This window comes from Nicotiana tabacum, chromosome 10 (genome assembly GCF_000715075.1).
Source record: "Nicotiana tabacum cultivar K326 chromosome 10, ASM71507v2, whole genome shotgun sequence".
NCBI lineage: Eukaryota > Viridiplantae > Streptophyta > Magnoliopsida > Solanales > Solanaceae > Nicotiana > Nicotiana tabacum.
In genome coordinates, this window is record NC_134089.1 from 37,221,717 (window position 1) to 37,249,204 (window position 27,488).

General features: G+C 39.4%; 1 protein-coding gene across 1 annotated transcript; it reads left to right on the top strand.

Moving 5' to 3' along the window:
• The first annotated feature begins 18,096 nt into the window (after positions 1-18,096).
• LOC107781579 (uncharacterized) lies at positions 18,097-23,476 on the top strand. The gene is made up of 3 exons (XM_075222801.1): positions 18,097-18,352; positions 18,700-19,130; positions 22,876-23,476. Exons 1-3 carry the CDS (start codon positions 18,188-18,190, stop codon positions 23,309-23,311), a joined length of 1,032 nt encoding a protein of 343 aa, XP_075078902.1. The 5' UTR covers positions 18,097-18,187; the 3' UTR covers positions 23,312-23,476.
• Positions 23,477-27,488: the final 4,012 nt, after the last annotated feature.

Sequence of the window (27,488 nt, forward strand, 5' to 3'; positions counted from 1 at the left end):
CATCGAGGTCGTCTTTGGTTCGTCGAGGTGTTTGTCCGAGGTTTCGTCGTTGTTCCGCGTCCAGTGAGGTCTGGCTTGAATTCCGTCGGGGTCGTGTTTGTCGTCCTGAGTTTGCCGAGGTTCAAAGGTTAGTAAACCTCAAGCATTAAATAAGGAGATGTTATGTCAAAAGTTCAAAAAATGCAATATAGAAATTGGTATGATAATTTTCTGCTTATGTTTTCACCATATGCGTTTTGTTCATTTGTGGTGTTATGTATTTTTGTTTATTTGATATCATTTAATTAAGTAGGGTTAGTTGTTCTATGACACAGTTTAACGTCAATTTGTTCGTCTTTTCCCTTGCTTAGTTCATTCGGACAAAACTAGCATTACTTGTTGTTATTACTTCCAAAACACTCATTTTGCTAGATTCCTTTTATTAAATTTGTAACGAGTTATGAGATTTCAGTTGTAAATAGGCTATAAGGTTTAGTATTGTTAAAGGCATAAAAATGGCATCCCTTTAAAAATATAAAAATAAAAATAAAAATAATAATAATAAAAAAAATATAAGTAAAATGAGACGAGCCTCGCCAAATAAAAGGGACAAATTGCGGGGACCTCTAAATGTATATACTAAGTACTTAGATTCCGGGATGGGCCGTTTAGCAAATTTCACGGCCCTACCCAAAAATAATAATGCGCTAGTTACTTTAGGCGCGCCTTTAATAATGTTATCTCCCTAAACTCGGGTGCACATTTATGTGACCCAAATCCAAATCTCAACGAAATCGAAATGTGTCTCTAATCACGGGTACATTGACTGTGACGTGGTCTGAGATGCATTTCCATGACGTTGCAAATTCTTTTTTAAAAAAAATAATAAATGAGACGAGCCTCGACAAACAAAAAATGCAAATTGCGGGGCCCTCAGTAAATACTTGTTTTAAACTTACTTAGAATTCAGGAGGGCCGCTTAGCGAATTTCGTGGCCTTCCCAAAATAATAACACGATAGTCTCTTTAGGCGCGTGTTTAATAATCTACCTTCTTAAACTTGGGTGTGCATTTCATGCGACCCAGATCCAAATCCCAAAACATCAAATAAAATATGTTTCGGATTGTGGGTGCATTTCATGTGACGCAGTCCAAAGACATGTCTTAAGCGATGTTCACATTCTTTTAAAAATAATAATAATAAAGTGGTAAAAAGTTAAAATTGGCACATTGGTTCATAATTGTATTAAAAATCAGATAAATAAGCTGAATATGACAGTTGAGCGACCGTGCTAGAACCACGGAACTCGGGAATGCCTAACACCTTCTCCCGGGTTAACAGAATTCCTTATCCGGATTTCTGGTACGCAGACTGTAATATGGAGTCATTATTTTCCTCGATTCGGGATTAAAATTGGTGACTTGGGACACCCTAAAACCTCCCAAGTGGCGACTCTGAAATAAATAAACCAATCCCGTTTCGATTGTCCTTTAATTGGAAAAATCTCCCTTGTACCCTCTCGGATGCGGAAAAAGGAGGTGTGACACTAATACTAATTTTGTCCAAATAAACTAAGAAAATGAAGGGACGAACGAATCAGCGTCAAACTGTGTCCTAGAACTCCTAATACAACTAAATCAAATGACATCAAGTAAACAAGAATAACATAACACAAAGATGAACCAAAATGCATACGGTGAAACATAAGCAGAAAATTATCATACCAATTTCTATATTGCATCTTCGAACATTTAACGTAACGTTTCCTTATCTAATACTTGAGGTTTACTAACCTGAACAAAACAGAAACGGATGGAGCCATGGACCAGCCCTCAACATCGACCTCAACGAACAACCTCGACGCACTGGACCTCGACGAACAAAAACGACCTCAAAGGAAACTGAAAGCTCGGCCCAAAAGTGCTAACGACCCGAGATGTTGGCTGTTGCTGGTTATCTTTCGACGCGTCCGACTGATACGAGGAGATGGAGCAGAAAGGATCGTTTGGACCTAAAAAGAGACTGCTGGTTGGTGGTAGTGGGTCGACGGGGCAGCGGGACGCCCGGAAAAGCAGCAACAGTCGCTGCTTGACGGAGGCTGGATACGGTGGAGGAAGCTGACGGACTGGCATCGCTGGATGGGTCGTTTGGGCAGTGACGACGCAGTAGGAGCTGGGCGTCGTTTGTGGTGGTGTTCGGACGCTTGGTGGTGGCGTTTTGGACGTGAGGGAGTAGGGGGCAGTGACGATGATGGAGGGAGTCCGGGCTGGTAGTTTTTGGTGAGTTGCTGGGGGGTGCGAGGGTGGTTTTTGGACAGTAGGGTTTTCGTTGGTTTCTTCTTTTGAAGAAGATGGTGAACAGTGCACCAAATTTTTCAGGTCTGTCCGTTCCAACCCCCTTTTCCCTTGCCTTGTCCGTGCATTTGTAGCCAATACCAAGAAAATGGACCCCACGTGTGTAGGGGTCCAAGATTTGTGTCCCCCATGCGCGGTGGGGTTCCCCATGTACGGTGTTCCGTCCGTGTTCCCCACGCGTGTCCTCCTTGTGTGGTGGACTCGGATTATTATGGGCTAGGTCCGAAAATTAGGCCTAAAAACGGGTAGTTTGAACCCGAATATTATTCTTTTGCCCGGACCCGAGAAATAGGAACACGACGTTGCTCAACTGATTATGTAAGCAAAATAGCTACTAAAATAAGACTAATTATTTAAAACAAAATTATATTATTATTTTTTAATATTTTTCCGAGATTAAAATAGCTACAAAACATTAATAAAACTATTTTTGTAATTTTCATTTTTTTAATATAAAGATAAAATATAAAGTAATATTTTTTGTATTTTTCAAAAATTAAAATGACTATAAAACATTAATAGAACTATATTTTTTGGTAATTTTCGAAATTATATAAAGTACAAAAATAAAGTACAATTTTTGTATTTTTTCAAGTTTATGAGAAATACATAAACTAAAAATTTATATATATATTTTTGTAATTTTTTTCTTTTGCGACGAAATAAAGTAAAAATAGTTAAAATGGCTATATTAGACCCAATTTCACATATTCACGCTAAAAATGTGAAAATTCTCGGGGAGGGTCAAAAATCACGTGTCTACAGCTGCCCCTATTTGACTGGAAACACGAAGAGTTTTCCGACAGAGAACGACTAGACATGTTTTTGACCCGACCATTATTTGGAGGGACTACACTTAAGGAAAGGAAGGGGATGTGACCGAGCCCTGGTATCTGAGCTGCCTACATATCCTTGGTTATACAGGAATCAGGCCACGTGTAGTTCGGAAATGAGAGATGGTAGATTGTACCGAGGTGAAGAGCCGATCGAGGTGTCGTTCCGTTGAGGTTCCGGTCCGCGGTCCTGTCATTACATCAAAAATGAAAACTGAAAAAGACTAACTAATCCTATCAGCTATTAGTTACGGGGATTCCTATCTGTAAGTCTTCTGAAACTTGATCTTGAGTCTTGAATGGTGCTTCATACAGACTTTGGATTTGAACCTTGACTTGCTAGTTGTAGGTGCTAGTCCTTGAACAGACCACATATGTTCTCCACTTCCGTGCTTTGGATTATTTTTTTTCTTTTTTTTTCTTCTTCTTTCTTTTTTTTTTGTTTTTTTTTTGTTTTTGTGACTAGCTTTTGTTGACTATCTCAGACCGTTGACTCGCATTCTTGAGGCGAGCTTCTTGTTGTTTCAAACTTGGATTGAATGCTGGGGATTTTTGTTGTAGCCTTATGCCTTCCAATGGGTTACGGCTTGACCTTGAACGATGTTCCTCTGTTCTACAGGCGGACCCCTAACTTCTTCAATCTTCGACGTATAACAACCTCCGCTCTACATGCAGGCTCCTGACAACCAAAACAAACAATACAACTGAAATTTCCTAACCCAGTTTGCACTGGGAAGGTTTGTGAGTCGTTAGCAAAATCGTAACCCACCGATACTACTGATGCAGTGCTGAGAGTGAACTAAAGACTAGACTAGGATGTGCATCTCCTACGAGTAAAATCTCAATTCCGGAAGTGCGTCTCCTGAAATAAAATATAATCTGAAAAAGCCAAACTAGGAAGTGCGTCTCCTATAAATGGACTATCAATATTAGGAAGTGTGCCTCTTATGGGTAAAATCTCAATGACTCAAACTAGGAAATGCGTCTCCTACGAATGAAATCTTAAATGAACCAGACTAGGAAGTGCGTCTCCTAAAGCAAAAGTATAACCTGAGCGAACCAGACTAGGAAGTGCGTCTCCTAATAATGAAAACTTAATTCAGGAAGTGCGTTTCCTATGCATGAAATTAAACTTAGGAAGTGCATCTCCTAGGGGTAAAATAGTCTTAGAAAGTGCGTCTCCTATGGGTGAAACCTTAATGATTTTGAACTAGGAAGTGCGTCTCCTATGAATGAAAATAATTTAGGAAGTGCGTCTCTTATGCGTGAAATCTTAATTTAGGAAGTGCATCTCCTATGGGGGTAAAATTAAACTTAGGAAGTGCGTCTCCTATGGGGTAAAAGTAAACTTAGGAAGTGCGTCTCCTATGGGCAAAACTAAACTTAGGAAGTGCATCTCCTATGGGCAAAACTTTAATGATTTTGAACTAGGAAGTGCGTCTCCTATGAGTAAAAATAATTTAGGAAGTGCGTCTCCTATGCGTGAAATCTTAATTTAGGAAGTGCGTCTCCTATGGGGTAAAAGTACACTTAGGAAGTGCGTCTCCTATGGGCAACACTAAACTTAAGGAAGTGCGTCTCCTGTGGGTACAATAAACTTAGGAAGTGCGTCTCCTATTGGGAAAAACTAAACTTAGGAAGTGCGTCTCCTATTGGTAAAACTATTCTTAGGAAGTGCATCTCCTATTGGTAAAACTTACTTAGGACGTGCGTCTCCTCTTGGTGAAACTTAACTTAGGAAGTGTGTCTCCTCTTGGTGAAACTTACTTAGGATGTGCGTCTCCTGTTGGTGAAACTAACTTAGGAAGTGCGTCTCCTCTTGGTGAAACTTACTTAGGATGGGCGTCTCCTCTTGGTGAAACTAACTTAGGAAGTTCGTCTCCTCTTGGTGAAACTAACTTAGGAAGTGCATCTCCTACTGGTAAAACTTATCTTAGGAAGTGCGTCTCCTGTTGGTGAATCTTAACTTAGGAAGTGCGTCTCCTATTGGTGAAACTATTCTTAGGAAGTGCGCCTCCTCTTGGTGAAACTTAATTTAGGATGTGCGTCTCCTGTTGGTGAAACTAACTTAGGATGTGCGTCTCCTGTTGGTGAAACTAACTTAGGAAGTGCGTCTCCTCTTGGTGAAACTAACTTAGGAAGTGCGTCTCCTCTTGGTGAAACTATTCTTAGGAAGTGCGTCTCCTCTTGGTGAAACTTAACTTAGGATGTGCGTCTCCTCTTGGTGAAACTTAACTTAGGATGTGCGTCTCCTGTTGGTGAAACTTACTTAGGATGTGCGTCTCCTGTTGGTGAAACTTACTTAGGAAGTGCGTCTCCTGTTGGTGAAACTATTCTTAGGAAGTGCGTCTCCTATTGGTGAAACTTAACTTAGGAAGTGCGTCTCCTATTGGTGAAACTATTCTTAGGAAGTGCGTCTCCTATTGGTGAAACTTAACTTAGGAAGTGCGTCTCCTATTGGTGAAACTATTCTTAGGAAGTGTGTCTCCTATTGGTGAAACTTATCTTAGGAAGTGCGTCTCCTCTTGGTGAAACTAACTTAGGAAGTGCGTCTCCTCTTGGTGAAACTTAACTTAGGATGTGCGTCTCCTCTTGGTGAAACTTAACTTAGGATGTGCGTCTCCTGTTGGTGAAACTTACTTAGGATGTGCGTCTCCTGTTGGTGAAACTATTCTTAGGAAGTGCGTCTCCTATTGGTGAAACTTATCTTAGGAAGTGCGTCTCCTACTGGTGAAACTTATCTTAGGAAGTGCGTCTCCTGTTGGTGAAACTATTCTTAGGAAATGCGTCTCCTATTGGTGAAACTTACTTAGGATGTGCGTCTCCTCTTGGTGAAACTTAACTTAGGATGTGCGTCTCCTGTTGGTGAAATAAACTTAGGAGGAAATTCATCTCCTATGGGTGAAACTAAAACAAACTTAGGAGGAAATGCATCTCCTATGGTTGAAACTAAACTTAGGAAGTGCGTCTCCTGTTATAACCTTCTGCCTTCCGATGGGGTTACTGATTTCAAAATCTGAAGTATTAGACTCAAAAGTATTCCTCTCGTTATACAGGTGGGCGCTTGACATGAAATATAAAGACTGAAAAGTATTCCTCTAGTTATACAGGTGGGCGCCTAATATGAAATGAACAGACAAAAAAGTATTCCTCTCGTTATTCAGGTGGGCGCCTGTCTTCAACAACAACTTTGAAAATAAAATCCTATTCGAGGGCGGATGAACCCAACATATCCTATTCGAGGGCGGATGAACCCGACATATCCTGTTTGAGGGCGGATGAACCCAACATATCCTATTTGAGGGCGGATGAACCCAACATATCCTATTTGAGGGCGGATGAACCCGACATATCCTATTTGAGGGCGGATGAACCCGACATATCCTATTCGAGGGCGGATGAACCCGACATATCCTATTCGAGGGCGGATGAACCCGACATATCCTATTCGAGGGCGGATGAACCCGACATATCCTATTCGAGGGCGGATGAACCCGACATATCCTATTCGAGGGCGGATGAACCCGGCATATCCTATTCGAGGGCGGATGAACCCGGCATATCCTATTCGAGGGCGGATGAACCCGGCATATCCTATTCGAGGGCGGATGAACCCGACATATCCTATTTGAGGGCGGATGAACCCGACATATCCTATTCGAGGGCGGATGAACCCGACATATCCTATTCGAGGGCGGATGAACCCGACATATCCTTAAACTTGAAAATGTCCTACCTCAAAACTTGTTGGGGATAACACTGCTGAGGAATTATTTACTTACCTGTCGGGGGATAAAATGTTCTGAGCTGGGGATAACGCCGTTGAGGATAACACTGTTGGAGGATTTTCACTCCTTCAAAATTGGTGCTCCACTCTTCTGAAGCCTGCTGGGAGCGACACTGGCCCTTTGCCTTTTCAAACTTTTTGTTTGGTCCGTTGGGGATTCAGCTTCCTTTATTAAAACTTGGGGATGACACTAGTTCAAAGATCAGCTCCCTTGAGACTGGTGTTATCTTTCTTCTTCCCCAAATGGGTACCTGCCTTCAAGAAAATTTTCACAATGAGAAAATTTTCTGCCCCGGTTTGATGATTTTCTTTATGGCCTGTCTTTCCGCCATCAATAACGTTCATTTTCCCTGTCTCTAAATCAAAGAAAATTTTGTTAGTTTAAAACATGGTAAGCGGTCATGCCACTCTTATTGGGGATGGTTTCCTCTTTCTCCTTTCCCAGCTTTGTGTTCCATTATGCTATCAAAACTTGATGGGGATGATATTAATTGCTGACACTGGCCCATCCCTTTTATCAATCTCATCTTGATGGGGATACCCTTCTTGACACGGGTTTTGCGCCTGTTCCTTCCTGACCTATACCACTTGGTTGTACTAGTCAGATCCCGTCTTGCATAATTGGAAAGCTGATGGCCTATTTTGAAGTCATTTCCCACTGGTTCTGACCAAACAGACTCTACTGGGGAATGTTTCTATGAAAGGAGAAAGATAAACAAAAGGGGAACCGAATAAAAGATAAAGAAAAAAATGACTCTTTAACAAAAGAAACTATAAATAAAAGCCTATCAAATGCCGATACCGACTCTAATAATCATGACATGCGCATGTGGCCTATCCTCTGCCGTCAATCGTCTCTCAATACCCTCCCTTGACGATTCCCCCTCTGATTCCCAATCTTATTCGACTTGTAGTGCCCGAAGGGTTTTCACTATCAAGTCTCTCTCATTTTGGTTTTTCTCTCAGCTTCCATCGCCTTATGGTGCCTGTGAAGGTTTTCACCGATAAGACTCTCTCATTTGTATCACTTTCCAGCTGGGGATTTGGAGTGTTGCCGGTATGACTCTTCCTGCTGGGGATTATAGTCCTTTCTGCTGTGGAATAGAATGTTATGTTCACCGGTAAGACTCTCACTTGTCTGACTTGACATCTTTTGAAGACTGATCAGAAGGTCTTTCTTTGGACTGTAATGTGGGTTTTGGATAGGCTAGAAAGAAAGGGTATTTAAGGCTCAAAAACAAAATAAATTTGGGGTTTTAAAATTACAACCTTCGGAATCATATTTGTTTACAACAAACGCAACCCTTGCCCCAGTTTCTTGCTTGGGGATTATTTATTTTTATTTTCATTATTATTTTTTCTCTTTTTTTTAACACCATGACCGAGCCGTGAGGCGCCTACGTGTCCTCTTTGAGGAATCAGGTCAAACGTAGTTCCCAATTTCTCTGTTTTCATTTGACTTTCCTTTGTTTTTTTTTTGTTATCATTTTTCTTTTCTTTTCTTTTTTTTTTCTTTTTCTTGTTTTGTTGTTTTCTTTCTTTCCTTTTTTTTATTCGTCGCTACTGATTCCGAACGAGGGGTATGAAAGAAAATAAATAAGGCTCAAAAGAGGTAACGAAGGATAAAGTGTTTAGGTAGCAGAACAAAATGCCTTCGTCATTCCAGTCTTCAAAACATGCCAAGTGCAAACAACACAATTGAACATAGATTTATAGCCTCTTCCGATGGTGCTGTACTTGACAATTATGTTAAACATTTGCTTTTTCCTTTGTCATTTCTAAAGCGCCGTCGGGCGACACTCTCATTATCATGAACGACCCTCATGCCAATTTGACAAACCTTGCATTTAATGGTTTTCTCTATGCTTTACTTGCTCCAGTTCCACATGACTCGGGTCCAAATAATCTCAAACCATTTTTATTTCCTTTAAATGCTTTGATCCCCTTCCCAGGGTTTAATGATTAACTTTTAAGATTAGGCCCAAACTGTGTGCGCATGTCATGTCACTAGAATCGGCATTGAATAGCAATGATAAAAGGACTAAACAAGAGAAAATTGGAAATAAAAAAGAGACCGGATTTTGCATTAGGTTACCGGTGAAATGGTTTGAATGACAAGACAAACAAAACAAACCAGAATAAAATCTTAAACAAACTGGACAAAACTTAAACAGACCGCTATGACGAAATGGAAAGATAAGAAGGTTTGACACAAGACAATATCCGGATTACAACCCTAAGAATAATCTAAACAACATAAATGACAATCAAATAAACCATCAAAGATCCTCTCGGGCTGACCCAATAATGGAGTGTCTTTCCAACTATCCAAGCACGACATCTCCGGCTGACCCAAAATGGAGTGTCTTTCCAACTGCCAAGCATGGCATTTTAGCCATTGAGCTCTATATCAACATTACGAAGACCATCACCAACTTCAGTATCATCAACATCAGTCAACAAGTTCTCAAGAGGATTGACGTGCTCCCTGTCACTGTCATCGATCACAATTGCCCCTTCCTGAATCATTCTTTCTATTTCCTTTTTCAAAGAACGACAATCTTCAATGCTATGTCCTTGGACATTAGAGTGGTACATGCATCGTACAACAGGATCGAATCCTTTTGCATATGGGTCTGAAGTATAGCCAAGGAGCGGCTCAATCAGGCCTGAAAGCTTTAGCTTTTCAAACAAACTTGTGTAGAACTCCCCAATTGGCGTGAAATTGTTTCCTTTCCTTTGTTTCCCCCCATGACCCTGTTTTCTAGGGTCGTTGGGTGCTTGAAAATGTTGTGAAGGCAAGAATGCATTATGAGGTGTTGGCTCTCGCCATCGGGGGTGACCTGATGGTTGACCCTGCGACCGGACCTTGTTCGGAGGATAATACTGAGGTGGATTATATGGAGCTCGGGGGCAGGCTTAGGCATGATGGGCTGAAAAGAGTGGCTTTGATGGTGGGTAGTAGGGTTGTGGAAGGTTGTATGAAGTGTGTGGATAATTTGGATGACTGGGTCTGGGCTGGTAGTGAGGGGAAGGACCTCTGAATTTGGACCCAGTACCCGCTTCGACTGATGCGACCTCGAGCGCACCTCCCGCGCCGCTCTGAATAGCCTGGGTCGTTGCCTTGAGCGCTGAGTAACTTAGGATTTTGTCAGACCTTAGACCCTCCTCTATCATGACCCTATCTTTACCACTTCATTGAAGGATTTCCCAACCGTTGTCACCAAGTGACCAAAGTAGGTTGGATCCAATGTTTGCAAGAAGTAGTCCACCATTTCTCCCTCTCTCATGGGAGGATCAACTCTGGCTGCTTGTTCTCTCCAGCAGAAACCAAACTCACGAAAACTTTCCCCAGGCTTCTTTCCGGTCCTCAACAATGTGAGACGGTCAGGGACTATCTCGAGATTGTATTGAAAATGACCTGCGAAAGCCTGCGCCAGATCATCCCAAGTGTACCATCTGCTGGAATCCTGCCTGGTATACCATTCTAGTGCCGATCCGCTCAGACTTTGGCCGAAATAAGCTATCAGCAGCTCATCTTTGCCGCCTGCCCCTCTCATTTTGCTACAGAAACCCCGCAAATGTGCCATGGGGTCACCGTGCCCTTCATATAAATCAAACTTAGGCATCTTGAACCCAGCCGAGAGTTGGACGTCCGGGAAAGGGCATAGATCCTTGTAGGCCACGCTGACCTGGTTGCCCAATCCGTGCAGGTTCCTGACGGACTGCTCCAGTCTTTTGAACTTCCTTAATACCTCATCTTGTTCTGGAACTTTAACCGGCTTTTCAATCTCTGCCGGTACCTCCAAGTGCGGATTGTAGGTATGTGGTTCGGGTGCATGGAATGTGGGCTCAGGGGGATAGTATTGCGTATCGTGAGCCTGAAACAATGGCTCGCTAGTCGTTCTTTGCAGGGTGGCTGATGTGGGTCCCACAAAAGTGGGAACATTTGGTGTTGGGAGAGGTTGATGGGGTGGTGGAGCTTGGGAATCATGGGGGCTTCTCTCCTGATGATAACGGTGATTCGGGAGTCTTGTTGAAAGGCCGGAGTGAGGGTATTCCGGCATGTGACCTAGTGGCTCAGGGCTCTTTTGTGCTTTGGCTAGAGCTAGCTGCATTGCATTCATCTCTAGTCCCATCCTTTCTATCTTTTCCATCGCTTCTTTTAACAACTGGCTCATCGGCCTTTCTTCCTCGGTACTATTCTCTGAAGTAGTCATGCTCGTTGCTACCGGTCCTTTGGATCTGGTTTGGTAAGGGTGTGTTGCCAGAATTCTTTAATAACTAACTGTCTGGATTCAGACAACAACAAACTTTGTTAGCGTTAGAGTTTAACAGATTTGATAACAACACATTGAGGATGCAATGCTCGTAGGCAGTTAACCGTTTCTAACATGCTTTACTTCAAACAACATGCGTCATTCCGGCTTGCTCATTTGTCCTTTTAAAGTACTTTGGGAAACCCTGTATTTTATTTTATTTTTGTATTTTCTTCTCTCTTTTTTTTCTTTATTAATGGCGGTCGAATCTTATGGAGATTGCCTACGTATCATGACCCCGCATGAATCAGACCTTGCGTAGTTCGGACCAAATGAAAGGTAAAAGCAATGAAACATTTTCTTTATCAGTTTTCATAATAAAACAAATTGGGTTTTACGGGTTTGAAAGATCCAACAAACTCAAAAATCAATCAACCCACATAGTCCAGTCAAAATATTTACAAACTCAAAAACAAACGGTCAGTTCCTTCTCCCGTTTGACAAAGTCAACCAAATGGTTATTTTTTCCAATGTGGCCCCTTCCAAATTCCACACGAGTTTGAGGCCGGGAGGATTATTTTATGACACTTTACAAACTCGTCCATTCTTTTACGAAAATATCCTTTCGACAATTGAAAGATACTCTAAGGCTATTTCGGCTTTTTTTTTTTAAGACACTGCCGAAGCTGGTTCGGCTTATTTTGATTAAAACCCAAACGGTATTCACCTGACCGTTGACTCTTTTTTTTCAAATTACAATAAAAAATCCTAAACATGACCCAAAAGGTGGCTGTTTATGCAAAGTCAGCCTTCCGGCGTCCCTTTCGGGAACATTCGGCTATGTCTTGATAAAACAGCGTCACCCGACTTCTTTATGACTCTTTTTATCATTTCTCAAATTAGAAAACTCAATATTGCAAGCCCGGCCTTTCAATGTCTCGGGGACGAAGATTTTTAAGGCTGTGTGGGTCAACTGGACCAAATCTTAAAAAATGACCCCAAAAGTGGCTGTTTATGCAAAGTCAGCCTTCCGGCGTCCCTTTCGGGAACATTCGACTATTTATGACAAAACAACATCACCCGACCTCTTTATGACAAAATTGAAATTTGACATATATTTTTTTTGTTATTTATTTGTTTTTGGCTTTTTTAGCAAAAGGTGGGGTTGGACCGATGAGGGTTGCCTACGTATCTCACATCCGGTGAGAATCAAACCCGCATAGTTCGGGTAAATAAACTATTTTTGAGAGGACCATTTTCCATTTTCTATTTTTTTTTTATAAAAATCAAATAGACTATTATTTTTCATTCATAACAAACGAACAAATTAACGCAAAACATAAAACATTCCTTCTTTTCTTCTCTTTTTTTTTTCAAAATTTTGGCAGAGTTTCGACACTACTTGGACATTGGTTTTTTTTTCTAAAAATAAGTAGTTGTATCTCTACACTGTTATTTCCTCCTCTTTTTCACGATTTTCTAATTTGTGGAAAATGATTACAATATATAAAATCTTTTTGAATTTTTCAATGCTCTTTTTTATTTATTATTATTTTCACAAATGTGGCATGAGGGACATAGGGAATTCCAAGACTTCTTGGATTCCACAAATGTTCCCCATGTGCTTTTTCCCAAAAATGAAGCGTGGGGGACATGGGGAATTCCAAGACTTCTTGGATTCCACAAATGGTCCCCATGTGCTTTTCCCAAAAATGAAGCATGGGGGACATGTGGAATACCAAGGCTTCTTGAATTCCACAATGTTCCCCATGTGCTTAATTAACATAATAGCATGCTTGTCTAAAAAAATCGTGTAACTTTCTTATTTAACGTGATTAGCATGATAAGGAGTGCCCTTTGTCCCCAACTATCATTGGTCCGCCAAATGACCCATTCACCCTTGAATAAATACAACAGGTAGCACATAGGATGCCATAAGATGGTCTATTATTTTCAGGTTGCTTGTCCTAGACGGACCCAACCCCTGTGTTGAGTCCCCTAAGTCAAATGCACATGATGCAAATAAACGTTCCTACTAGGGATCCGGCATGAAGCTGAGTTATTCTAAGTTCATAACCTGGGTATTTGTTCTAGACCTGGCTTACCCGAGCGAAAGACTCGAGCCGAGGAGGGGGCAACTTACCGGGAACCAAAAGGCCATCCGGCTTCGTAACTTATCCGTCCTCTTTCTTATTTCAGGTATTGACACTAACAGAATAGGGAGCCTCGACCAGCGAGCTTCTCCCCGGAGGTAAGAAGAGAAAGGTTTCGGCACAGTTTATATACAGTTCAGATAATATCAAAGCGGTAAAAGCAGCATTTAGCACATTAGGCTCAAATATGTAAAAATCAGATAAAACCAAATATAACAATTTATCTAAGCTCGAATTCTAACCCTAAACCAGTGGTTCTGGGTTATATCCCCAGCAGAGTCGCCAGAGCTGTCACACCTCCTTTTTCCGTACCCGAGAGGGTACAAGGGAGTTTTTCCAATTAAAGGACAATTGAAACGGGATGTGTTTATTTATTTCAGAGTCGCCACTTGGGAGATTTAGGGTGTCCCAAATCACCAATTTTAATCCCGAATCGAGGAAAAGAATGACTCCGTATTACAGTCTGCACACCAGAAATCCGGATAAGGAATTCTGTTAACCCGGGAGAAGGTGTTAGGCATTCCCGAGTTCCAGGGTTCTAGCACGGTCGCTCAACTGTTATATTCGGCTTGATTATCTGATTTTATACAAATATGAACTTATGTGCAAATTTTAACTCTTGATCGCTTTTATTATTATTTTTTACGAGAATTGCAACATCGTGAAAATATATCTCGAACCACGTTACATCAATGCACCCGTAGTTGTTTGACATATCTCGACTCGGTTGAGATTTGGATTTGGGTCACATAAATGTGCACCCGAGTTAAGGAAAATAAATTATTAAAGGCGCGCCTAAAGCGACTAGCGTCTTGTTATTTTGGGGAAGGCCGTAAAATTCGCTAAACGGCCTGTCCTCGAATTCTAAGTATTTTAATATATACATTTAGAGGGCCCCACAGCTTGTGCATTTTTTGTTTGTCGAGGCTCGTCTCATTCATTATTAAAAGGAAAGAATTTGCAACGTCATGGAAATGCATCTCAGACCACGTCACAATCAATGTACCCGTGATTAGAGACACATTTCGATTTCGTTGAGATTTGGATTTGGGTCACATAAATGTGCACCCGAGTTTAAGAAAGTAATTTAGTTAAAGGCGCGCCTAACGCGACTAACGTATCATTTATTTTGGGAAGGCCGTGAAACTCGCTAAACGACACATTCCGAAGTCTACGTATTTTTTATTTTTTAATATATATATCTATGAGGGCCCCGCAAATTGTATTTTTATTCGGCGAGGCTAGTCTCAATTCCATTTTTAAAGGATGCCATTTTTTAATACCTTTAACAATACCAAACCCTACAGCCACTTTACAACTAAAATCTCATAACTTGTCAAAAGTTTAATAAAAGAAGTTAAGCGAATGAGTGTTTCGGGCGTAGTAACAACAGGTACTAATACTAATTTTGTCCAAATAAACTAAGAAAATGAAGGGACGAACGAATCAGCGTCAAACTGTGTCCTAGAACTCCTAATACAACTAAATCAAATGACATCAAGTAAACAAGAATAACATAACACAAAGATGAACCAAAATGCATACGGTGAAACATAAGCAGAAAATTATCATACCAATTTCTATATTGCATCTTCGAACATTTAACGTAACGTTTCCTTATCTAATACTTGAGGTTTACTAACCTGAACAAAATAGAAACGGATGGAGCCATGGACCAGCCCTCAACATCGACCTCAACGAACAACCTCGACGCACTGGACCTCGACGAACAAAAACGACCTCAAAGGAAACTGAAAGCTCGGCCCAAAAGTGCTAACGACCCGAGATGTTGGCTGTTGCTGGTTATCTTTCGACGCGTCCAACTGATACGAGGAGATGGAGCAGAAGGGATCGTTTGGACCTAAAAAGAGACTGCTGGTTGGTGGTAGTGGGTCGATGGGGCAGCGCGACGCCCGAAAAAGCAGCAGCAGTCGCTGCTTGACGGAGGCTGGACACGGTGGAGGAAGCTGACGGACTGGCGTCGCTGGATGGGTCGTTTGGGCAGTGACGATGCAGCAGGAGCTGGGCGTCGTTTGTGGTGGTGTTCGGACGCTTGGTGGTGGCGTTTTGGATGTGAGGGAGTAGGGGGCAGTGACGACGATGGAGGGAGTCCGGGCTGGTGGTTTTTGGTGAGTTGTTGGGGGGTGCGAGGGTGGTTTTTGGACAGTAGGGTTTTCGTTGGTTTCTTCTTTTGAAGAAGATGGTGAACGGTGCACCAAATTTTTCAGGTCTGTCCGTTCCAACCCCCTTTTCCCTTGCCTTGTCCGTGCATTTGTAGCCAATGCCAAGAAAATGGACACCACGTGTGTAGGGGTCCAAGATTTGTGTCCCCTATGCGCGGTGGGGTTCCCCATGTACGGTGTTCCGTCCGTGTTCCCCACGCATGCCCCCCATGTGTGGTGGACTCGGATTATTATGGGCTAGGTCCGAAACTTAGGCCTAAAAACGGGTAGTTTGAACCCGAATATTATTTTTTTGCCTGGACCCGAGAAATAGGAACACGACATTGCTCAACTGATTATGTAAGCAAAATAGCTACTAAAATAAGACTAATTATTTAAAACAAAACTATATTATTATTTTTTAATATTTTTCCGAGATTAAAATAGCTACAAAACATTAATAAAACTATTTTTGTAATTTTCATTTTTTTTAATATAAAGATAAAATATAAAGTAATATTTTTTGTATTTTTCAAAATTAAAATGACTATAAAACATTAATAGTTTCGAAATTATATAAAGTACAAAAATAAAGTACAATTTTTGTATTTTTTCAAGTTTATGAGAAATACATAAACTAAAAATTTATATATATATTTTTGTAATTTTTTTCTTTTGCGACGAAATAAAGTAAAAATAGTTAAAATGGCTATATTAGACCCAATTTCACATATTCACGCTAAAAATGTGAAAATTCTCGGGGAGGGTCAAAAATCACGTGTCTACAGGAGTCAGCAGGATGACCTCTCAAAAACTGTAAAGCCTTTTCCTTTGCTCTCCAAGATTGCATGTAGGTTAGATTCACGTCGTGTTCAGACAACATGCTGAATTGTATGTCTTTTGGTGTGTAAATTGTCTTAAGATTAGAATATTTTAGAATAACCATGCTACCAATTACCATGACAGTAGGTTTGAGTTTTATGAATGTATTGTCCATTAAAGAGCATATGTGTTGGCTGTTGAAATTTCTGACCATGAACATTGCAGAATCATTTATGCTATTGGCTTGAAGTACCATGTACAGTTTTCACCAATACATATCAGCCAGTAGCTACAAAATAAATACAATTTAAACACTGGTTTAAAATGTAGATTTAAAAAGAAAAAAAACTGTTTTAGCTTAAACGATCACATTATAAAATCTATATACAACATAACTACAATTCATCTACAATTCTCTCACAAGAAAAAACTAAAGAAGTAAAAAATTACAAATAAACTACAAAATTAAAAAAATAATGATCTTTGACCATTCATATGTTCATACCTTCTAGCACTAGATCTTTTAACCAAGAATTGGAACTTGTGCATGACAGAATAGTGCTTCATTGCAATTGCAATTGTTTTCTTGTCTTGGTATACTTGTCCTACTTTAGCAGAACTTGGTGTACTATCTGTTATTATTATACTTTCATATTCCTCTATAACGGGAGATGTTGGCATATCAAGTAACTTCAGTGTTCCAGACGAACCTGCATGAAAATAAATATAAATACTGTTATGAACATTTTGTATAAATTTTGTAGAAAGGTTGAAATTCTGTATTTCATATTAATTTGTCAAATGATATGTAGTTTTATTGTAGAATAAATGTAGAAATTTTGTAGATATTATGAAAATCCATACTGATATATATTTACTCTGACATGCAGTTTATTTGTAGATAAAATGTAGATAAAGTATAGTACATTGACATACAACCAGAATTTTATAGAAAAATTAACATCACACACCTGCAGCTGTGTTCTCATTGGTGATACTCAATTCCATATTGAAATCGCAAATAGTTATACATAGCGGATATGATCCTAAGTTTTTATTTTTCTTTTTCATCTCCATGTATACACGAACACCCATGTCGTTCCTAATTTTCATTGGAGGACAATGCTCGTTGACAATGTATTTGATTTCTATAATTTTTCGGATGTATCGATCATTAATTGCTGTGCTATTATAGAAATCAATAGACTATAACTTGCATCCTCATTGACTACAATTCCATCGACTTGAAATTCTCTAAATCTCTTATAGCTATCCCAATTCCCATTAGCATAATTCGGGATTTTGTACATAATTGGTTTGTTGCAGAATAATTGTAGAAGATTTAGACGTTTTTGATTTGTGAAATCAGAAAAAGGTTGAAGCAGAGTGTATCGCAAAAATAGAGTATGGAAAATTTGAAACAAGCCGACGATAATTATGAATGTGCGTGATTTGCGTTGTGGAAGATCTGGAAGAATATTTAATTTTTCAATTTTAGCGCGCCTAAATAAGGAATCCTACAGCTACAATAATTCCTTATTTAATGCATTATCTATATTTTGTAGAAATACTATTAGCATGAATGGTAATATGCAAACTATGAACATATTTATATAGGAACGAAAAAATTCCCAAAAGTAAATGACCTTTGGGCTCTGCAGGCCAGCCCAATAAAGGACAAATAATTGGGCCTGGAGACCCATTTACCATCCGGCCCAATAGTTAAAATCCCAACTTGGATTAATAATTAATTTCCTCTGGTACTTCGCTCAGAAAGGAAAGGCAAAAAACTCCGTCCACGCAGGATCGCCGGAGCCTCGTCGGAAAAGAAGAAAAGCATGGGTGTGGACTACTACAAAGTACTTCAGGTGGACCGCAACGCCAAAGAAGACGACCTCAAAAAAGCGTATCGCAAGCTCGCCATGAAATGGCACCCTGATAAGAACCCTAACAACAAAAAAGATGCTGAAGCCAAATTCAAACAAATCTCTGAAGCCTACGATGTATGTAATTACATTGCACTTCCCCCAATTTTCCCAATTATTTACTAAATTTTCTGTTAATTCTGGAAAAAATAATTTTTGTACCAATTATTCCAATTTTCATGTATTCGACAAGTATTTCCTAAATTTGTAGTTACTTTTTGAAAAAAAGAAGATATAGATCTCTGAATTTTCTTGGGGTCCATTTATTTTTATTTTCTAAGTTTGTAGTTAATTTTGAAAAAAGAAAATTCTGTAGCCTACAATGTATTTGCATGCCCAATAACCCCAATTAATGAGTTCGATTTTAGCTTTCCAAATTATTTTCCTAAATTTTGTATTCAGATGAATTTTGATGTTGAATGCAGGTGTTGAGTGATCCACAGAAGAGGGCAGTGTATGATCAATACGGAGAAGAGGGGTTAAAAGGGCAGGTGCCACCACCAGGTGCCGGTGGATACCCAGGCACATCAGATGGTGGGGCGGGTCACGGGTCGTTCCGGTTTAACCCACGTAGTGCTGATGATATATTCAGTGAATTTTTCGGGTTTTCGAGCCCGTTTGGTGGTGGAATGGGAGATATGGGTGGTGGAAGGGCAGGTGGTTCAAGTTTTCCTAGGGGTATGTTTGGTGAAGATATTTTCACTTCTTTCAGGAATGCTGCCGGTGAAGGTGCATCAAGTAATGTTCCACGAAAGGCTGCTCCGATTGAGCGGACGCTGCCTTGTAGTTTGGAGGATTTGTATAAAGGAACCACCAAGAAGATGAAGATATCCAGAGAAGTTACTGATGCTACTGGGTGAGTTTTTAAGATTATATCTGCCCTCAGTGATAAAAAAGATCTCTACTTTTTTTCCTTTTTCTTGAATAAATTGTTTTAGGTTGGTGTAGCGGAGACAAAAATAGTATAAGTGATTTCTTATCATCCACTGCCTAAGCCTTGGTGGGTAGAGTTATCTGGTATGTGTGCTAGTGGGATGTAGCAGGCTATGTTGCTTAGATATAGGGTGGGTTCTAGAGGTCGATCCTTGATAATCTAAATTTTAAGATTCGGGGATACAGATCCAGGTACGACTACGGATGTGGGGATTCAGCTAAAAATTCAAAAATCTGGAAATAGATCTATAAAAATATCCTAAATTATGAGAAATATTATGTGGAAAAACTCATAGGTTGTGGAGTGCAACCAATAATTCAATCTTTCATTTTGAGAATTTCTCCCTCTCTATCTTCACAAAGTAGGGGTGAGGTCTGCGGACACACTATCCTCCCCAGATCCCACTGGGTTACAGTGGGTTTGTTGTTGTTTGTATTTTGAGAATTTCTCAAGTTGTAGGCACTATACGCACTAGCATGCAACAGCTAAACTTCAATCTTTCATTTTCCCTCAAATTTGTCCATGGATTGTGGTCAACGTACCTGATCCCAATTGACCACACCCGGTACGATTCCCACATGCTTACCAGTACCATTGTCGATACGACACGGGTTCGGCGGCTAAAGAAGAGTCCGCGCAATGGTACCCGTCGGAATAGTCAACGTGTGTGCAACCTGGGCCGTACACTACCATCCTCAAGTTTTAGATTGGTGTTGCCGGGAGTCGAGCTAGTAGTTTGTGCAAGGGTAAGAGCGAGATCTAGAGATCATCTATATGACAAATTTTTCAGTGCTGGTATAAAATTAACTTGACTAGAGTGGTAATGAATATAAAGAATTGGGGCATATCTTTTAGAGGTCGTCACAATCGAGGGTGTATCTTCTGGAGATGGCATGTTGGCGGTGGTTGTTGATTCATTCATGCACAAAGTTAACTTAAAAAGAGAGATTTTTTGTGGTATGATCCTATCTAATCTGATTGAGGTCTAGCTGATTGATTCATACAAAATGTTAAATTTCCATGGAGTGACAATTATTGAGTATTTATCATTTTTTGTTTTTACAATGGCATGATCTGAGTGGAAGCTACTCAATGAGTTGGATGAATTGAGTGCCTTCGTAAATTATGTTATGTTTTTCTCTAAAACAAGAAAAAGCTGCTATTTCAAGGCTTGAATTAGTTGAAGCTGCAACAGTCTGTCCTTCTGCTTCTACAAATTCATCATAAACTCATTTTCCTCCTTCATTTTCTGCATTATGGATATTGACAAAGTAATGGCAAGTTCTAATGTTGACATATGCACCAATTCGTTTCTTTAGGCCTGACAATTAGCTATAAAACTAGCATAAAGGATATAATAAACTGACTATGATCTAAGAAAAAAGATACCCCTTTTTGTTTTCTGAACAGGTAAAATGGTGTATTATAGTACAAAATTAGAAACCTGGCACAAAGCTAGTGCCTGGATAATTACAAAGTTTGAAACCCTTCTGTACAAAAATGAAAAGAGACACTATTCTTTTTAGTGTTCGCATTTCTTGTTAGAATGGTCTATGGTATCATGTGTTAGTACCATTGGTGGTGTTGAGTAACTGACCTCACTGTTTGCACCAGAAGGAGGATAAATGATCACTGTCTCAATGAGGATATGCTGATTAACCAGCCGAAGAGTGTGCAAGAAGCGCTGATATAAAGCATCATTTTAGGGAAGGACCCTTATGATTTGACTATATATGCGTCCCACTTAATTAGTTATTGCTAGCATCGAGTAGAATTTACTATTGAAAATAGTTGATGCCTGTGTGATTTCTGAGATTGCATTTTACCTAGAAAGGTTATGCCGCATGTGCCCAGGGGTTAAAAAGTTGGTTGCTGATACTATTTGTCTTCTCCATTTGCTTTTGCCCCATTCCTCGCTTATGTTTGGCACTTTGGTATGATTGTATTCTAAGATGTAGGAGCTTTACCTCTACCTTTTTTTTTTTTGTGGGTAAGCAATTAAGAGCTTTGCATCTTCCTTTGAACCCAATTTAGTGAAGATTGAAAAGCTGGTTATGACTTTGGGCAGGTAGAGATTCCTCTACTTCATACTAATTGAGTACACAGGCATGTCAAGTTTGATATGTTGTCAGTATTCAATTACGTAGTACCTCTAGTTGCGTAATCACTCGTCTTTTTTATTTTCCCCTGCAAGGAACTGATTGGTGTAGGGCAAGTTCCAAATAGGATATTGATTTCGGAAGAAAATATAAACTTTTCACTTTTCTTTGGATTGGTAAACATATATAGTGTCATTTTATTTTGATGATATAAATAGTATAACTATAACATATATATTGTCACTTTGAAGCTTGATGTTAAGTTGCTAATTTTGCTTTGAGTTGAAATTAGCACATTCTGGGTGTGCAAAATGACTACTTTGGTGAATTGATATTGGTTGCTGTTGTTAGCTAAGTTGCTCGGGTTCAGGATACGGGATTGGATTTAGAGGTCGGATACTTCATGATCTAAATATTAAGATTGTGGGTTTCCAGGTATGGATACGTGTGTGGGGTTTCGACTAAAAATAGTTGAAATATCTTAAGAGTTAGAAAAAGATGCTAAATTATGAGACATTATGTGAAAAACTTACATGGTGCTTGAGAGTACAAACGTTTCTCTTTTGTTCTCAATTCCACCCTAGCTTTGTGTTGATTTAAGAAATCATTGTATCTGTCTCGGATTTCTTTGTCGATTTTGGTCAAAGTACCCAAAAACGATTAACCAAATCCGCCACGGATCCCATACCCACGCGCCCAACCATGTCGTGTCGACATAGGTGCGGCACCGAAAGTGAAGAGTCCAAGCAACTTAGATTGTTAGCTAGACTTATCCTAGTCGTGGTTATTCATGTCAATAGACTCTGCTGTTTCTACAAGTAGGTTAATTTTTACTTTTTTCCGAGATCTTTCATTGTTTTCATGATTTATAAATGGAAATGCAGGCCGTGAAGCTTTAGTTTTACATAGGTGATAGTGTTGATTGTAGTTTGGGGAGAACTTTGGCTCTTTATTCATTTATTTATTTATTATTATTTCTTTTCCTGTGGTGTGCTTTAGTAGTTTATGAAACAATTGGAACAATCTTTTCTTTTAGGAAAATAGTTGAGGCGGAAACATACGTGCTTAAGATATTTAAACTACCGAAAACTAGCTATCTTCCCAATTTATGCAATGCAGCTAGGTATAATAAGTCATCTGCAAATTCTGTGTGGTCAGTTTGGAACATTTTGATTCCACTATATTTCTATTTTGTATGGGAGTGTGTTACCTACTCATTCTAAACTAAAATAGTTCATGGCACCAGATTGCTACTCTTATGGCATTATCTAGAGAACTAGTGCATTAAATCTATTTGAAAATTTGTCAATTCTCTTCTGCTTCTCTTACTTTTCAACCCAGTCAACCTGAAGTTTTGGATCTCACATTGCAAAGTGCTTTATGCCTCTCTCGGGAAACGCAACAGGTCCTTGGATTCGTGCTGGTTGCGCTTCATGTTTTGGTGTTTAATGTTGAGTTATATTTGGCCATTTTCCGTCATGTTGAGGATTATTTTGGACGATCATTTATGGATCCATTCAACTCTGATAAAATTATTTATTCTTCTCATAGTTTTGTTGCGTGCACAGGCGACCCAGTACAACCGAGGAAATTCTGACAATTGATATCAAACCAGGATGGAAGAAGGGGACTAAGATAACATTTCCAGAGAAAGGAAACGAGCAACGAGGCATAATTCCCTCGGACCTTGTCTTCATAATCGATGAGAAGCCGCATAGTGTCTTCAAGAGAGATGGCAATGATCTCGTTGTCACCCAGAAGATCTCCCTGGTAGAGGCTCTTACTGGATATACTGCTCAAATAACAACGCTCGATGGTCGGAATCTAACCATACCGATTAATTCCATCATTAGTCCAAATTATGAAGAAGTTATCAAAGGAGAAGGTATGCCCATTCCTAAGGAACCTAGCAAAAAAGGGAACTTGCGAGTGAAGTTTAACATCAAGTTCCCCAGCAAGCTTACTTCTGAGCAGAAAGCTGGCATTAAGCGATACTTAACATGATTATTGAACATTAGCACCTAAGAGTTTTATTTATCAAATGCTACTACATAAGCTTGCCCTCTGTCTTTGCTTTTGTTGGTCATGCAAAGAAATGTACACGCTATTCGTTTGTGGATTTCTTCTGAAACCTTCAGTCCGTTATTTAAGTCTCATTTTTTCTTGCAACTTTTGTGACAGGGTAGTGATTGGAATCTCTTCTTCCTTTTTTTTTTTAATTAATTTTTTATATTCTTTTCCATGCATATTATTAGATCTAACTAATCTAATGCTGTTCCCCTTTATATATCGATCTGTGGATGAAAGGTATTGGACTTCTGGCAACATTTAAACCAAATGCACAAGTACAAGATAAAATCAACTCAACTTTCTTAAGCTTATGCTCGTCAATTCCAAGCAGTGACGGGGGGTTTGGTTGAGTTAGGATTTCATTTGAAATTGGTTGGTTCCCAACATATATAGGTGCACTTTTTTCCTTGCTTAATTAACATATGAGCTCGTATAACTGTAAGTAGGGATGGGATGTTCATGGTTCAGTTGGGTTGGTTTCCCCCTAAGAAAGAACCCAATTCAATTAAGTAGGTATTTTAAACATCGGAATCATACCAAAGTAATTAAGTTTATTTTTTATTCAACAAGAAAACAATTAGATGAATATCAGAGAAAGCTTGTTCACGGCAAAGGTTGAACAAAGAAAAAACCAAGTATTCAATCTAAAGGAGATAATTGTTATTTACTGCTAATTGATTTACAATGGGTGGTTCTAAAAGGGCTATTTATAGGCCACCTTAAGTACTAGAATCTTTTCATTATGGAAATCAAATGTCAAAAAGGTACAAAATCCTTCCAATCAAAATTATAATCAAGAAGGAATTTTTCTAAATTTCAATTGGAAATTCTCTAAGTCATTGGATCTGATTCCTTGCCTGATGTTCTGCATCAATTATCCCCTTCTCTGGAAAAAAAACTCATCCTCGAGTTAACTACCACTTCCGGACATAGTGATAGTGGTTCCTTAGTTGGATGGTAATGTCAGCTACATTAAAAGTTGTAAAAAATTTCCGAGTGTCCGGCAAATTGACAACATAAGCATTGTCATTGATTTTTTTTAGGATGCGATAAGGACCATATTTCTTTAGCGTAAGCATGTAATTTTTGACTTTTTACATATTTTATTTAAATACTTAGTTTAGTATTTAAATTCTTCGTTTCGCAAAAAAGAGAAGCGTTTCATCTTCCTAACCTCGAGAAAAGAACCCTAGACCCTAAAATCAGCCGTTTGATCATCATCTAGACACAAAAACAAAAAAAAGGCTATCATCTCTAACCTTGAGAGAGCAGTCAAAGAAGAACCCCTGAAGATCGGCAACCTAATAGAGATATAGAGGTGCCTTCACATGTTCTTAAGGAGCAAGAGAACATCAGCGTAACCCATCTCCCTGACCCCAAAATAGCAGCAGTCCACCACCCAAATGAAGCTCCGCGATTTCCCACCGTTACTGCTGCTGCCGGATTTCATCACCGACGGCAAGCTACTCTTGAATCTCCTAAGACAAGAAATGAATCCCCCCTCTCATTTTCGGAACCTTCAGCCGCAATACACACCCATATAAACAAACACACACACAAAGAACGCCGGAAATCAGCCACGCACCACATTTTCGAGCTTCGTCGATCCTTTCACTCATTGGCTTCTTCTTTTCTCTCGATACCTACTGCTGCTACTGCCTTAGCACACGTTGGTGGTGCATCAGCAGCTACAGCGTTGAACCAATGGAGTTGAGATCGTAGTCTGAGGTTCCCGGAGAGATTCGCGGTTCTGTCGAGGTCGTCACCGGTTTGAGATTTCTGTCTGGGTGACGGGTCTGTTCATTTTCAACCTCATCGATATATTCTTCTTCTAAATCAATTGGAAGATTTTTGATGTTCTCAAAGTTATAAAAGGTCCATACTCTTCTCCTTCTCTTTGTTATAACTCTATTTTTTTAGTGATTTTAAATGTGATGCTGGCTCATTCTTCCTAGTTTTTCTATCATCTGAATTTTGTTGGAATAGTTAAGATTATTTTAGGCATCTAAATATAAGCTGCTGGATCAATTTTTCGTGAAGTTTAGTCCAATCATTCTTCCAATCTCGCCGTCGCCGAGTGGTCTGTTGCGTTATGGTATTCTTTTGGTGTGAGATTCCGGTAAATATTTTCCTAAGTCTGAGGCAGTTCTTCTCGTTATGGGATTTCATTTCTGGTTCTCTGTATTCTTAACTAACGATTCCTTAAGAATTTGTCTACATCAAGTTGGTATATAAATGTTAGTGTCTCTCAATAGTTCGTATATCACTTGCTTGACGTTCATGGAGTATTTTAGAAATTATGTGTAATAATATCTATCATAGTGTTTCATGTTTGCTAAAGCCAGTTGGAACTTGAAGCCTATTTTCGTAGCAGTGTGCTTCAGAATGCTTTATGCTCGCCCTTAATTAATAAATTATCGCGATTGTGTACACGTTCGCGTGACATAATTTTAATTCTAAACAAAATCGGGGTATGCGTTCGCGCAACTTCGACCAAACTTTCTTAATATTAATAAAGCGTGATTAATTGTGGACACGTACGCGTCACATGATTCTTGACGCGCCAAATAAAATGAGTACACGTACGCGTTACTCGTTTTAGGATAATTTCTTAATTAAAAGAGGTAAATGCACATAGGTTCTTAAATAAGTAATTAGACAATTTAATTGAGCCAAGTATGATTAAAGCAACCGTGCTAAAACCACGGAACCCGGAAATGCCTAACACCTTCTCCCGGGTTAACAGAATTCCTTACCCAGATTTCTGTGTTCGCAGATCATAAATAAGAGTCAACTTCCTCGATTCAGGATTTTAAACCGGTGACTTGGGACACCATAAATTATCCCAAGTGACGACTCTGAATTTGAATAAATAATCCCGTTTCGATTATTGTCACTTTAATTAGAAAAACTTCCTTATACCCCTTTCGACGTAGAAAAAGGAGGTGCGACAATAAGTACCAATTGAAAACCTTTTCTTTCACAAAAATGCCAAAACATCATTTCCTTCTTCAAGGTCTGGTACTAGATAGTTTTATGAGTAACCGCCTTGTACTTAACATTAGTTTCTTCAAGTTTTTACTTCTGCTTGAATATCCTGCACTTCACTTGTTTGACCATGTGAGTTGCAGTTATGCTCGATCCTGGAACCTGTAGAAGCTTAAGCTAGTCTAAGACATGTCATGGACATTGGAGGAGATCAAAGAATTTCTTGCTAATCACGTGCTATCATCGTATTATAATAATTATTCCGACGTCAGGGCAAACGGGACAATGGAAAATAGTGACTTCCCCGTTGCACTATGAACATCACTACTGTAGGCAAAAATCAGCTTGGGATAATGCAAAATCCCATTGTTTAAACTTGTCTCCATATATACTGCGAATCAAATTGCCCAAAGTTCGATTAAGAACTTTGGTCTGGCCATCCATCTTTGAGTGAGCAGTACTGCTAGTCTTCATTAATGTATCAAATATTTTTCATAGGAAAATCCATAAATAATTTATTAATCGAGTATCCACATCAGAAATGATTAGCTTAGGAATTTGATGCAGGCGAACAATCTCTTTAAATAATAGCCTAACAACATTAGAAGCATCTATGGTCTTCCTACCAGGATTAAAATGGGATATTTTCGAGAAACGATCTACCATAATAAAAATAAAATCCTTACCTCGTTATGTCCGCGGTAATTCAAGTACAAAGTCCAGAATTAAATCCTTCCGAACATGCTCATGGATTAGTAAAGGAATGAAAAGGCGAGTATTTTGAGTTTGACCTTTTGCAGTTTGACATGTATAATATCTTTTCACCAATTTACTGACATGTCACCTTTCTTGTACTGCATCAATTATCTTGTCTCTCCAAAGGTGTCTGTCTATCTATGCATCCGACATGTAAATCTCTAATAACTTACTCATGCAAGGAGATGAGAGGAAGACAACTTTTCCAGCTTGCGTAAGCTGACATTTTCCCTAGATTCCTCCAAGATCCTTTTAATTCATTCTCGTAATCATCTTTCAAAAAATCAAAGCCAACGATTTCAAACATCAATGCCACTCGTCGACAACTTTGTTATATACTCCGGACTAGTGTCAAAATCGATAAGGA